This window comes from Fringilla coelebs (assembly GCF_963513975.1).
Source record: "Fringilla coelebs genome assembly, chromosome: 19".
Classification (NCBI taxonomy): Eukaryota; Metazoa; Chordata; class Aves; order Passeriformes; family Fringillidae; genus Fringilla; species Fringilla coelebs.
The window spans coordinates 3,501,185-3,516,333 of record NC_140045.1 but is presented as its reverse complement, the minus strand read 5'-3'; the positions used below and the strand labels follow the sequence as shown (position 1 = coordinate 3,516,333).

At 41.9% G+C, this 15,149-nt stretch overlaps 1 protein-coding gene across 2 annotated transcripts in view; it reads right to left on the bottom strand.

Annotated features, from left to right (window-relative positions):
- Window positions 1-426: 426 nt before the first annotated feature.
- PITPNC1 (phosphatidylinositol transfer protein cytoplasmic 1) overlaps window positions 427-15,149 on the bottom strand; it is a 78,650-nt gene continuing 63,927 nt past the window's right edge. The window contains exons 7-10 of one of the 2 annotated variants that reach the window (XM_084218505.1): window positions 11,511-11,666; window positions 10,759-10,822; window positions 7,417-7,535; window positions 4,491-4,630 (exon numbers count right to left, since the gene is read on the bottom strand). In XM_084218505.1, coding sequence (XP_084074631.1) covers window positions 4,625-4,630; window positions 7,417-7,535; window positions 10,759-10,822; window positions 11,511-11,666 — 345 coding nt within the window. In that variant the 3' untranslated portion in view covers window positions 4,491-4,624. Of the gene's footprint in view, window positions 4,631-7,416; window positions 7,536-10,758; window positions 10,823-11,510; window positions 11,667-15,149 lie in introns of both variants that reach the window. The other variant, XM_084218504.1, reaches the window with a different exon arrangement.

The window sequence follows — 15,149 nt, the reverse complement described above, 5'->3', positions numbered from 1 at the left end:
TGTGCAAGGGAAACTTCTGTTGACTAAAATTAACTGACTTGGAGACAAGCCTGAGAGGATTCGAGCGGTCTCTTTTCCCGTCTTTTCCAGTTACTTGGTACAAAACTGAGCTGCCAAACCCTGCATAAAGAATTAGATTCCCTAATGAAAAACTTCCTTGTCAACCAAATGGTCATTTACAAGTGAATGGGCTAATGCCAGACCGATGGGGCACCTGCCCCGGTAAAACCTTTACAGAGCTGGGGCACAACAGAATCCAGGAGAGGCTGTAAGTGCTTTAAATTTTCCTCACAAAGTTAATTCTTTGTGCTATTTAATTTTGAGGAAGTGACTTGCAGAGCTGGGGTAGAAATGTCAGTGGTACATGTTAATGAGGAAGTTTCTGCCTACAGGAGACCCAGTAAGAGAAAACAGCCACCGTTGTAAAGAATAATTGTTGGTAGTTTATTTACAACAAAATGCAACGAAAAATACAATATTAAAAATAATAAATAACTTGGAAAAAAACAGAAACTAAGTGATATGAGAAAAATGACAGTCAAATTCTCCTGCTGAGCCTTGCACTATTGAATGTGCAGAGCAAATCAAAACTTGGTCCTTCTTTGATGGTGGTGATGCATTGCCTGATGTTGCCATCAATGCTCTAAATAAGAGAAATTAATTACTGGACATAACAGAATCACGTGGAATTATCACAGAAATGAAAGAAACCAATAAAACCTGCTTTAGTGACACCACAAAACTACAGGAGATCATAATTCAATGACCATGCTGTTCATTTAAAGCAAAACATTGTTAGACTTATTTAGCAATTTTAACTTACACATAGAAAACCAAGTCCAAACAATGGCAACAGAAAATCTCCTATTGACAAGATTTTGAATTCTCTCTTACTGCACTCACTAATTCATAAAAAGCATATACATTTGGCTTATTTCAAAGGATAACACATTTTTTTTGAAGTTATAGTGCAGCAAGCTTCAAAGCAGTTTTAGCAAAGTATAGCGGTCTTGTTACAAACTGAAATTCAAGGAACAAATATTTCAGTTTCAAAGTCTCTACAGCAGCAATTAATGCAAATTGGCTACTAGATGTCACAAAGTCACCTTCCAGAATAATCAAAAAAGCCAAAGAACAAGGTCAAATAGTTTCTTTCCATAGTATTTATCCAGTCCTTTACAAAATTAACCATTACATTCATAAGAAATCCCATGTTTCAGGAACAACTTTTGTGGGTCCCTCCCTTTTTGATTTTTTAGGAGATTGACCCTTCTGAAGCTGCACTGAACTGCCAGTTGTTTTGTAATGATTGTTCCTTCCAAAATACACAAAAGTACAAGCAAAGCCTGGAGGTTTTCATAGAAACCTGAACAAACTCATCACAGTTTTTGCTCTGAACTGTATTCTCCTTGATAAAAAATTCCTTGCCAAGTCCTAGCAGGGCTGCATCACGGGATTCTTGTCACTGTGGTAGAGAAGAGGAACACAGGCTGTGTTCACCAAGCTCTGAGGCTGCACCCAGTAAATAATCACAGCGTTTATTTTTGCAAACGAAGTGAGGAACACCTGCAAAACTCTCTATTTTAATCCTAATAAACATGCCTGAAAACACAACAGAAAGGAGAAAATCAGCACTGAAAACAACCCCTTCTCCTCAAGGTGTTACACTGGAATACTCAGACCTTCCTTCTCATTTCATTTCATGTGTGCCTGCTGGGAATATTCTAGAAAAAGCTATCTTACCCTAAATAGCAGCCAACCAAACAGAAAAAGACATTTAAAGATCCTGTCATTGACCAGATGGGTGATGCCTGCTGGAGAGAACAAGGCAGAACTCAGCTCTGGGCACTTCCCCGACCCATGAAAACCTGGGGTACTCTTATCCAAAGCAGGGACACATTACAGATCTTTTAATTGGCCTTGACTGGGCAGCAGCAGAGGCAGAGTGGCTGCTCCTGACCCTGACCCTGACCCTGCCAGTGGTGGATCCAGTGTGGGGACACTAAAGCTGGGCACAGCAGGAGAGTCCTGTCACTCTGACACTCCAGGATCCCTGTCTCTCTCCTCCATGTCTGCCAGGCAGATATTCAGATCTGTCCTGGTCAATGATTGCACAAATGACTTGTCCCCAAAACTACTTAATATCATGATCAATGTATTGGAAATCAATCAGTTAAACATGAGTAAAGATGGAACTGCTGTGATCCAATAATCTGTGTCAAACCCAGATTCCAAAATGTGAATAGAAACAGTGGCATGTGAGCACCAGGACACTGAATATTGGCTTGGACAAATTAAACAGCCATTGAAACAGACTTTCAGGTGGAACAGACCTGAACTATTTCTGTATGGGCCAAACTCAGACAATGAGAAAAGAACCAAACAATGTTTTATGTTTTTCAAGGTTTCCCTTTGCTGCCAATGTTCCAATCTTGATACTAAATCAATAATAACAATAAAAAATTCCACACGATCCTATGATTCCATAATGTGCACCCTTGTTAATCTGAAATCATAAACCAATGTAGGAAAGTTTTGTTTGCAGTATTACAGCAGCTTCTTTTTAAACAAAAGAGCATCACCCATCAGGTCACTAATGAGTCAGAATTACCAGCTCTGGAAAGAAAAGCAAAGCCAAGCATGGACAAAACCTGGGAGAATGCAAGACCACAGCAAACCTGCAGGGAGCTCCTGGATTTTGCTGGCTGCAGGATTTTCACTATCAGACAAATGAACACTTGTTTCATTTGTGTGCAGGTTGGCAGTGGAGTTACTTCTGCTCCTAAAATCTCTCCCTAAATACCACTCATTTCACAAAACTTGTGCTGCAGCTGCATCCAGTGAGGAGCTCAGTGCATTTCAGCCACTGTACCCCAGGTTTGGGCAAAATTGAGTGCTCAGTATTCAGGGACAGCTCAGCTCTGGTGAAGTCTCTTTTTCCCTCCATCCATGAACTGTCAGTGGTGGCACAAAGTATCACCCACTGGGATTGTGATTCAGGTAGGAGCTGTCATTCCCTGGGAACTGGACAGTGGCTCACTGATGTCACCAAGGGAAGGAGCTGCAGCAGCCATCGAGTGTGGGGGAGAGCAAAGTGTCCCACAGAGGGGGCAGCGAGGAAAGGCTCTCACCCAGTTCATGCTTTGGAGAGGAAGGAAGGAAGAGACCACTCCTGCCATTTATTTTTCTCCTTCCACCATCTACACTTCCCTCTGGGAAACATCCTTGTCAACAATTGAATTCCTGAGATTGAGGAGTGATTTCACACAGACACACACACACCAGGAAGACCATTTCTGGTTCCTCAACATCACCCACCACTGGTTTGCTTTTTGAAGTGACTGATTTTGTCCCCCTTCCCCAAAGGAGGCAGTGCCTGGGCCCAGCTCTCTGTCAGATTGTTCTGTTTAGCAGAGATGCGAGGCAGGAAAGAAAAAGGAGTCTCCTGTTTTCTTCCCTTTGCATTCAAGGTCTCCCAGCCTGACTACTGCTCTTCTTCCAGCCAGGAACAGACAGAATTCATTGCTTTTGTTTCTCAACTGGCACAATTCAGCTGCTTTCTCCAATGTCACAGAACACCACTGATGAACACCAACACCAACACTCTGTCACAAAAGGACAGGGGAGAAATAGTAAAATACATTATCTACAAGAAATAGGTGGTTCCTGTTACAAATTCTGTGCAAGGTAGAAATAGTTCAATGGCCTCAAAGTCAGTATAATTAATTACAACTGGGGCTTTGATACAGTGATATTTTAGGTTTGAAAAGATTTGTGTTTTGTGTTTTAGGCCCCAAATCCTGAGTCATATTAAGCAAAATGTGGATTTGTTGGTGTTCAAGTACAATGAGTTACAGGTCAAAGGTTTATGAACACACAGGAGAAGCCTGAGAGTGGGAAAGATTTTAAAATTGGTTATAAAAGAAGAAAATGGGAGGGTTTTTTTCTGTTAACCCTGCATTCTAGTTGGCACTAATTTGCCTCAGAAGTCCTTGGCAGAATTACTTAATACCTACTCCTAATTATAAATGCTGTGACCTAGATGAGGGTTTGCAGGCAGAGTACTGCTACAGAAAGATTGGTTTTCGTTTATAGCATCCCCTCAGACTGTTCCATTGGTGTCACTAAGATGCACCATATGGCTTGAAACACTACTTTAGGAATATATAAACTACTTTCTCTTGCATGCACTTTTCATAAGGTTTTAAGGATCAAGTCTGAGGAAAGGAGTCATCTTTCCACACCGGAAAGGTTATCTGAAACAAACAAAAAAACCAACCAACAAACCAGCACGACCTTTGTAGCAATTGAGTTATGTCACTCTTGCTGTGGCAGACATGGCTTATCAGGAGGAAACATGCAGGGTTAATTTAGAAGGTTTTTTTCGATGGATCTGGAAGAGTGAGAGTTTCTGGAGCAGACTTTTTCCGAGGCCGATCTTTGGGAACTGTTAGGAAATCAGGAGCATCTGTGGAGAGAGGGGTTGATGGAGCACTAGATGGAGCACTGCGGGTTGAGGAAGGCATGGAAATGCTAGAGATAGATATTGCCGGTGGGAAAATCCCAATCTTCTTGTTGGTAGCTTCCTGAGTGGCTCGTTCAAACTCTCGGACTTCATCCATTGTCATGTCTTCAACCAGAAGGAATGAAAGACAAAGGCATGTTAGAATAATTTCAAAGAATCATTTCATTAATTCAGTTAAACTACTTCCATCCCAATCCTAAAGCAGGGAATGATTGCTTATCACGCATCTCATTAAGTGCTTCTCCGCATGAATGCCTCCCCATTGTAGGCGCTGACTGGAGCACAGTGAGCACAATGTAAAGGAAACAAAGTTTTAAGTACATTAATCACGGACTAATGGTTCCTCTACCTGGGTTAGAGCTGAATAAAGATTGCTGCCTCTGGAATTGCTGGGAAAATCCAGCTATTCCACAGGCAGCTAAAGAGTACATTTGGATACAGTCAGCAGGTAGCATTTTTCAGAACTTCAAACACAATGCAAGTGAAAGGGGTTTTTAATTATTCACTTAGATTATAAACCCAAGTGGGCAAAGGGTTGTCATGGTTTGCTCATCTGCCGTAATTATCAAAGAATGAAAAATTCTCCCTCCTTCCAATGACTTGAGCTGCAGCTTCGTGCAAGGACCGAGCCTGTTTTGCTTTTCCGCCAATAAAGCCTGAAGAATTCGCTCTCCCTTGACAAAGCCACGCCATTCAAAGCCGTGCTTCCAACTTTCCCTCCGGAAACTTCATGAAACGCCGGTGGGCAGGTGACAAATGCACCGCTCAGTTCCCTGCGAAGCGCCGGCAGCCGAGAGGAGGGATCGGAGCCCCGGGGAGGGAAAGGCGGCCGGGCCAGCGCGGAGCTGCCGGAGCTGTCCCGGTGCTGCCGGGCCCCGCAAGAGGGCAGCGCGCTCCCGGGCTCCGCCGGAGCCGTGCGGAACCTGCGATAAACCCCAGGGAGTGACATCTGCTACCGACGGGGAAGTTGAGCAGAAAATCAGCAAGGCTCTTCTGGAACCTGCTGCTCCATGTCTGCAGTGCCTGCAAGACGCCCACCGAGCCAACTGAAGGCAATGTTAAGATTTTTGTTGAATGTCAAGTTAAATTCATGAATTTGAAGTATTTCATTAGACCATTTATAGATTCTTTGAGCCACGAAAGCTCAAAAATATAGAAATAAAACCACGAGTCTTTTAATCAATTAAGAAGTCTCACATATTCGAGTGTCTGAAGCACAGGACTGGCAGTGGGGATTATCAAATTTGTGACAAAATCCTGTCCTTCCAGGGCAGTGATGCTTTTTGCCCCTACCCAGCTGCAGACATGTGCAACCTTGGCTGTCGAAGCAGCTTTCTGTTGTGTTCCAACATCACATGAAATAAAGGAAAGCGTGCACGGTGCTGCTGCCTTCGCTCCCCCCTGCACCGCATCCCAGGGACCTCTCCAGCCCACACTGGCATCATTAGGAGTGAGAATCTGCCTGTTGCAGATCTGACAGAAGTGCTGGCAACAAACAGATGGTCCCAGGGGAACTGTACCTACTCATGTTGGAGAGAGGTTTGAACCTGTTTTGCTGGTTTACATTTCATTTCACACCCTGTAACAGTGGGTGAGAATTTCTGCACTCAAAGTGTCCCAAATTCTGCTGAAATCACAGGGATTTTGATTGAGGAATTCTGTACAATGTGAACCAAAAGCTGTCTTGGACAAATGAAGGGGACAGGAAGGTTTCTCAGTGCACTGTCCTTTGAAGTGAAGTCTTACTGAATGGAGCCTCCAAGACTCTTCATTTTTAATTCAGACATTAAGCACTTCAATTGACTTTTACTTTTTAGCTTATATTTGCTTTAATTTCCTTCTGCTGTGATATAAACTCAAGTCAAACAGTCCTTACACTGAGCAAGGCAGACTTTCTTTTTTTTTTTTCATTAATAACAACTTCTGTTCTGACCTCAATTTTTCCACATGGAAACTACAGGTGGCAGACTTCATTCAGAACCAAATCCTGAAGCGTGGAGCCAAAATCTGAACTGATTCTCTGCTAAGGAGTAACCTTGATGTCAGTGAATGCTGTGTCACAAGCACAAGAATTACCTGCCTGGGGACTATGCAGACAACATCTCCTCAGGCTGGGGCCAGCTGGCACTGAGCAAGAGCCAAGGAAAGACTTGGAGCCCTTCAAGCCTTGCCCCACACTGATTTCATGACTAAACCCAGCCCTGAGTTCCACAGCACCATGAGCAGAAATAAAGGAATAATGACACTGCAGGGGCAGGGGCCGCTGCATCTTCTCTGTTTGCAGAGTATCAACCTCTAAATTTAGGCCTCTACTTGTGGAGCCCAAATTAGGTAATTAAGTACTTTGTGAAATCTCCAGACCAGAGAACTTACACAGAAACCTGCCCTTTTCCACAAACCTCTGCTACATACTTCTGAAAATACTTCCCACCTTGTTGGTAGCTAATCAATGACAGTAACATTAAAGTTACCTTGAAAAGAGTGAATAACTCGTTTTCCTGGTGAAAAAAAGAATTTTGTGAATCCCATAGAAGTTTTCCACTCCCCATGTTCTTGGCTTTTTGACTAGACCGCTGTGAACTCCTGCATTTTTTAACTATTCAAAGAATAGAAAGTAAAAATCCTCTTTAACCTCCTCTTTATGTATCCAACTGTGTTTTCCTGGAAGCCAGGGAGGTGTATATGAGCCCAACCCCACCCTCCCTTACATAACTGGCAGGGTTACAGTGCAAACCAAAGGCAGGATTGCACTTCATGGAGAAAGGATTCTGTTCTTATTGAAGCAAAACCTCCCCAAAATTCCACTGACTGATCAGCAATTGGTTGCTCCTTTCCGGTCTGTGCAGATGTATTGGCTGAGGATGGGCAATATGTTTTAAAAATTGACATACTCTTGCTTTGGCATGGCTCTCTATTTCATCCACAGTAGATGAATGTTGGTTGCAAACTTTAATGTTGGTTTTTTCATGCATATTTTTCTCGTATTCTCGAACATCATCCATAGTCATATCTGAAAAAGTTCAAAATTGTTGGCATTTTCCATTGATTCAGTGCAAACTTAATTTTGTTTTCCAAAGGAGAAGGTTCTAGGAACACAAAGTCTTTCAGCAGAAGCCAACAAAGGATTTTTTAAAAAGCAAGGAACAACTAGCTTTATGAAAATTGCCTCATAAAGGTAGTTGTGTCAGCCAAGGAAGGTGCAAGGTTAAGTCAAAGGGAGTCAGAGAACAGGAAGGAGTGGAAATTGTTTAGGAGTATCTGTGTAATGTAAGGGAGGCACGAAGTACTGAAGTGCAGGCCTTGGCAAAGGCCAAGATCTTCTAAAGAGATTTTAGAAGATCCTTTGGAATAAAGGATAGATACAGAAATATTATAAATATGTACTTACCTTTCCAGCACTTGCAAAAAGAGTTTTTGTTAACTTTGCATTGTACATCTCATAACCAGCAAAAGTCATAGTGTTAGAGCCCACACCACTTTAGATTCCAGAAACTAACACTTAAACTGGTAAGTGAATTAATAGTGACTATGTTAATGGTTAAGTAGCCTCAAGCAATTGAATGAATGATGAAAATTAGAAATATCCCAGAAATGAGGCTGCTCCCAGCAGCAGGATCACTGAGCACTGCCCAGCCTGGCTGGGGGTGTCACCCCAGGTGCTGTGGAACACCAGGCAATGGTTAACACCTTTAACAGGATTTGTCATCAACCACAACTCCAGCAAAAACATAAAGAATCCAGTAATTGACCTGTGACTCATCTGAGTATTCCCATGCTTTCCATAACTGCCCTGGGGAGGGAGGAGTCAGGACGGGAGCAGTGTCAGGGTTTGGGCCGTTCTTTACGATGCTTTGGTAACTTCAGAGCCTCGTAAAAACAGCCATCAACTTTTGACTCAAAACACTCAAAGAGCATTTTATTAGCACAGTCTGCTTGCAAGTGGGTGCCCCTTTGGTCATGCACTGTGATCTGCTCTTGAGGCTCCCGTATTCCTCAAGTTTATGATGTGCCACTGGGATTTGGGAGTTCTTGTATCACACTACTCCCTGCTCTGTGCTGTGAGGATCCTGCTGCATTTTATGAGGCAGCTTTTAAGGAAAGATACAACTTCAGCTGTTGTAGTGGCAGTATGATGTCATAATTCATCAGTAAAAACAAATTCAGTCTAAAATTTTGATCAAGGAATTTGAGAAGGAAACATGGAATACCCCTAACTCGTACTCTTTCAGTCTTTTACTGTTGTCTGGAATGAGAAACAAGCTCAGAAGCTGTGTCAGTAACATGCTGGGATGCACTTTGCCAGGCACAGAACATGCTCTTTATTAGTAAGTAACACTGAGACAATAGAATTCCTTAATAATAAAACTAAATAGAGTTTAGTAAATTAAATGACAAAACACATTCATACTTACAGGGTCAGTAACAGCAACCAGTCATTAACATAACACATTGTTTATTACACTGATTATTGGATTCAGTTTAGCTGACTGCCATCATCTCCAGGTCTTTCTCAAACTATCATTTCAAAAAGTGTTAATAGACACTTAAAAATGATATTTTGGATGCTAGATTATTATATCTATTTTATTAAGCCCAGATTTTTTAGGGTTTATACTTAGGCTGATAATTAAGCTCTTAAAAATACACTATATTAGTTAGTAAAAAGGTTCACTCTGACAAGGAAAAATCCACAAGATAATTGTGTAGCACAATATTTCATTTGTGGAAAGAGTATTTTTGGCAGGGAGATTTTAGACTTAGGAGGGGAAAATCCATAGTGAAATGTTTTTGAGCTAAACCTGTTTGGTATGTTTGACTTCATGGCTATTCATTTGTCATCATTATCAGTAACTCTGCTAAAGTGCAGCTGACACTTTGCTCCTCAGTAACATTCTCCCTCTCTCACTGTACAGGTATTTTGGGTAGACTGGGAGCAAATTTATGGGCTCACTTTTTACATGAAGTCAGGCTGTTTTATTTAAAGTTACCAGTTTCCCTGACTTGGTACAGGGAAAAGAATGGATTGTTCTATTTCAGGTAAAAAAAGAAACAAATCTAAAATTTAAAATAAAATAGCTCTGAAGAACTCTCTCACTGGATATAAAATTCTCTCACTAGTTTACAGCTATCCCAATAGAAAAAGATATTTTTAGCAGCTTCAGTATTTTTATGACCATTACAGCACAAGATTTTCATGCAGTATTAAATTTATAAGAACACTGTGATTTCAAAAGCAATTTTTTCTCTATTTCCAAACAATGAGCCCACTGAGTTGGTGGCTAAATTCCAGTGCAGGGCTGTGACACCTCTGAGATGTGTTTGCAGCAGTTACTTCCTGAGCAATGCACAATGGCTCTGAGCTCTGGTGAGAGAGCTGTCCCTCACCCATGAAATGCCCAAATTGGTGTTTCCTGAAGCTTGAGGAGGGCCTAAACAAAAATTCTAAATATATTGTCAGATTCCTATGGTATTTCCATGGCCTGTCTCAGAGCCTGTTTAAGAGTAGCTGTGGTGATGGATATGTCTTACAGAAAATGCATGTACAAGGTACCAAGGCAGTGAGCTCCCCTTAGGCACTGTGGTTACTGGTTTGATTTTCAGATTGCTCTGTCCTACTGGAAGTGCCCAGATTCCCACAGCTGCCTCATGGATTCCAACACTTTTTGCAAGCAGCTGCTTCTGAATCAGACCCCATAGGATTTATGCTTATCTACATATTTTTTCAGAAAACTCCAACTTTTCTTTGTTGCAATCCATATCAATAGCTTAAAACTTTCCTAAAAAGCTGGAAGTGTGTTGGGTCAGAGGCCTTAGGAGTCTGCAGTATGGAAATGGCTCCAAGTTAAGGCAGCCTTAAGAAGAAGCTTTATTCAACTTGGACAAGGTTCTCCATACAGACAGGTCCTGCCTGCAGGGCAGGTGAGGGCACTGGGGCAGGTCCACTGACATGCTGGGATGGAAAGGCACCCCTGGCTGCTGCCTGCTGCCCAAATCCAGCATCCCTGGAAGTGTCCAAGGCCAGGCTGGATGGGGCTTGGAGCAGCCTGGTCTAGTGGAAGGCGTCCCTGCCCATGGAAGGGGGTGGAAGGAGATGATCTTTAACATGGTTCCACCTCCCCCATGAACAAGTCACCCTAGGACCTGAGGATCCATGAAAGCAGATGGGAACCTGCTGTTAATTGTCCCAGGCTTGTCTCAGCCCCCTGGAAGGGCTGGCCCTGGAGGACACTCACCATACCACTCATCCACCCAGGCAAACGCCTGCCGGTGACCGATCAGGAGGATGTCTCTGACCACCTGCAAACAAGGAAAGGGTTAAAGGCCTCAGCAGCAACAAAACATCTCATCTGTGTCCTTCAACAGGACTGAAAGTGAGAAACCCTCTGGCAGTTCTGTGTCTAAAAAGTAATTCTGGCCCTGAAGGGCTCCCAGTCCCACTGGAACTGGATCTGTTGCCAGCACTGGACCATGGCTTTGACTAGCATGGGAGTCCATTTGGGAATGTGTAGAGATACCAATAATCTTTGGCCAATTAGACATTCTGGATCTCTTCTTTTCCCTTCTCAGTTTTTTCAAACATGTAGAAGGTCAATACTATGAAAAATTTTATCACCTCATAGTTATGTTCTTCATGAATTGAATTTTTAGTAGACAGATTGGAAAACTTTCCCACTGTCTGTTTCTAAGGGATTCTTCACCTCACTGCTGTGGTATGGGACCCCTGTGTACTCAGAAATACCTCAGCTCATATATTGGTCACAGCACTGAAAATGTTATTGATAGTTTTTCTCAACCTTAGGCCTGAGCAGCTCTGGGCTTTGTCACATTTGTACCCAAAGTGAAGTCCTGGGCTCTGCTCCAGCTCTTTGAGACCTTGTGAGAGGTCTGAGCCTGGGCTGAGCTCCCAGGCTTCTCCAGCCACAGCCACATTCCTGTGAGTGCTCAAGTTCTGCCCATGTGAAGGAACAGCTCCTGTTTCACTGACCTTGTGTACAAATTGCTCTACTCTGGTTTGAAGTCCCCAGACTTCGAATTTCACAGTCACAAGTTTATAGGAACACATAATTGGCTGATGGGTCTCTCTCCAGCCTTCTTTCAATTGGCCTCTCCCAGTTTTCTGTGACTTGAAGTATTTGGGATCCTGCAAAACAAAGAAAACATACAAAGAAATGCAGGAGGGGAAGTTGTGTTTGTCAGTTTGCTAAGGTAAAAGTTGTGATAAGATGCAAAACATGCTAATAAACATTATGAAAAGTAATAGGAAATTGACTTTTAAAATGCACTAGGATATCCTAAAATCTAAGCCTGGCAGTGAGTCAATGGCAGCATATTCTTGGAGATGCATTGACAATCATATCATCCAGGAGGTCTTTACTGTAAGAAAATCTGTTATTGCAAGTCATTACAGTGCAGTGCACTCCAAGGGTTATTTATGGCCTTGGGGGAAAAAAAAATAAAAGTAGTGGCTTCTTCAGAGGCTGTTTTTCCACTGCCCCTTGGTGTGAACTGCTTGTACTTTCCACCTGTGCCTGTCTCCTGAAATTGTGTCCAGTTGGAGCTTTGACACTTCAACACTGACCCTGACAATGCCACCTTCAGTTTGAAGTGCACTTGTTCATCCTAAGCTAAGTGGGAAACTCCTGCAGTTTATCCATCTCTGGTTACAACTAAGTTATGAGCAGACACTGAGTAATCCCAGCTCTGTTTCTCTTTCAGAAACTGGGAAATCAAAGAAACTACAACATTGAAATTACAACATAATTTCATAAAGCCATTAAAGGCATTAATTCATGTTTTTAAAGTTTACAGTCATCTGTACAAGATACAGTTTTATCTATGAAAGTGTTATTTTCCATATTGGTATAATTCTATTTCCCTTTATGTCCAATCCTGCTAATTATATCTTGTAAATAGAAATAATTTATGGTTAAGCACTGGTTGTCAGAACTTGAAAATTATGTCATTTCAGAAAATTCATTGTGGAGCTTCTAAAATCTGTCCTGAAGAGTAACCAGCAGTGCTCAGCTGTGTTCTCTCCCCAGTGCTGAGGTCTGTGAAGATCCTTTGTTATAAAAGTAGTTAATCATGTACCTAAATAGTGCTTAAATTATGCATTAAATGGATGACAATCAGGAGAAAAAACACAAAAAACTGATAATCCCTCTGATCTTCTTTTTGCTTCATTCAGTGTGAGTTTATGTTTCACCCAGCATTCATGTTCCCTACTGTTTAGTTATCTCTTGACTTCTGGTTTTATCCTAAACTGAAGCTCTGCCACTAAAGCTTCTCTCCAAAGCTCTAATGAGGTGATAGAGGTGATAGTCTTTCCTCCCTGTGAAAGTCACTGCTTTTATTGCTGACACAGGCTTTGCAAAGGGGAGACTTTGAGCTCACAGTATAATAAGGTTTCAATGTTAAATCACCATAAAAACAGTTCAGCATCATCATTTATCAGAGCAACACCCCCTGTACAGCACAGCTCGTGGTCACAGGGTGCTGCCAATCTTCTCACCCAACAGAGCTCAACCACAGATGGATCTACACATTTTCTGTTTGAAAGAGCTGTTTAATAATTGATCATTGCGTGAAGCAATCAATATAATAATAACACCAATAAAAAGAAAAAAGGGATGAAAACATAATATTCAGAAACACATAACATTCTAGTTGGAGGTTCCTTCAAAAAAGGAATCATTACAGAAAATATTATTTCAAATATGCCTGCAAAATATTCCACTGTGAAATAAGAATCTCTAAAAAGGAGAAGAGTTTCCTGTAAGTCAGGGTCTGCTATTTCTTACACACACACACAGTGCTGGTGTGATGGAGCCATTGCCTCGATTCAGCATTTCAGATACACACTTTAATAATTCTGAGTGTTGTGCTTTACAATCCTTCAGAGATAACCAGAACTAAAATGGAGAAGCTTCAGTGCAGTCCAAAGGGATTTAATGTAATCAATTTGAGTGGGTATCAATATCAAGAAATTCTAACTAGAAATGAAATAATGAATAACTGCCCTGCATCACTGCTCATTCCCAAGTTTTATGGGTTGGTTCTGGTTGGGTTTGGGGAGTTTAACCCAACAGACAAGGGGACACACAGTGGGAATCACTCTGAACTTGGTGGCCCACAAATCACCCACCACCTGCAATGCAACTGATCCATGACATCACTCCCAGGTGCAAATTCCCTTAACAGCACCCAGAGATGGGACCTCTGCATCCCTTAATTCTGTCCCTTTTTCTTGAAGGACACGAGGATTAGTCACAAATTGGCTGGAGAGCTCCATGGGAAGAGCCAGTTCAGCAACTCACATCAAACAGCTCTTAGGGAAATTCCTGCCTCTCTGGAAACATTAACATATTGATACTATAAAACTGCAGACTGATGAATGGAAGCCAGACCTCAGAGGAACAGATTTCCAGCCTGCTGTATGAAAGATCAAGGTGTTAAAGACTTTCCTGAGTGCTTGCTCAGGGAGCTGAGACTCAAAGGCTGCCTGAGAGCCAAGCAGGGGGATGCAAGGCACACTGTGACATTGGGCAAAGTCAACTGGAGAATTCCATGGCTGGGCCATCAGCTCAAAGGGCACAAACGTTTGACAGAGGTGAGCTCTTACAAGGAAAGCTAATATCCTTGGGCTTTAACCCAGCTGCTAAAACATTACATGTTTAACAACATCTTGACTGTTTTAGAAACACAAAAATTCTGTCTCAGCAATTGCTTGTGCTATGGATCATACAAGGAAGTCTTTAGGGGAAGAATCTCTACATTCACCTCTATATTGTTACACCTTTCCTAAACCTCTGCTATTGACCACAGCCATGCCAGAGGGACTTTGGTGCAACCAGGACTGCTCATCTTTAGCTCTTCAATGCCTGATCCAAAGCCTACTGAAATTAATGAGAACTTGGACAACAATGATTTTATGTGCATTACTCATGGGTTCAAATTGCTAAATTTAGATTCACAACCTGGAATTGTTTCTGCAATTAGGCACACAAGGTCCTTCTATAACAAAAAAATGAAGCATGGCTGATAATTTTCCCTTAAAAGCAAACAGAAATTATATTGGTACCCAGCACTGATTCTCTCAGCAGCACTTGTGGCACATGTACTTGAAGCTTTTCTTCCTGTAACTAGAAGCTGAGCAAGCTGAACTTTGCTCTGACCCCACTTTTATGTTATTATTTAGATAAACAATTTTGTGTGTTCCTTGTTTTTGCTTTTAGACACCCATGCCTTTCTTCCCAGAGAAGGCAGCATCCAAAGAATACCATGTCTATTCACTGTTTTCCCCTTGATTTATCTACTGGCAAAATCCTCAATCTGTTTTAAATGTAATGGCATAGCTAAAATCTTTTTGTTTAAATAACCTTCTTGTCCTTTTATCAGACACAATTTATTAGGAAAGCCCATCTGGCAAATCCTTTTGCTAGAGGAGCAAAACCTACTCTGTATTTGCAATACATTATTGCCAGGTGCAGAGTGATTTAAAAATAGCACTTCTGCCAACAGAGCAGAAACATCAGAACCCGTGAGCTGGGCTTAGTTGAGAATGAAATGTAAAATTACAATGAAATAAAAGCCTCTGTATGTGGGATATGGATTCAAACTAGCA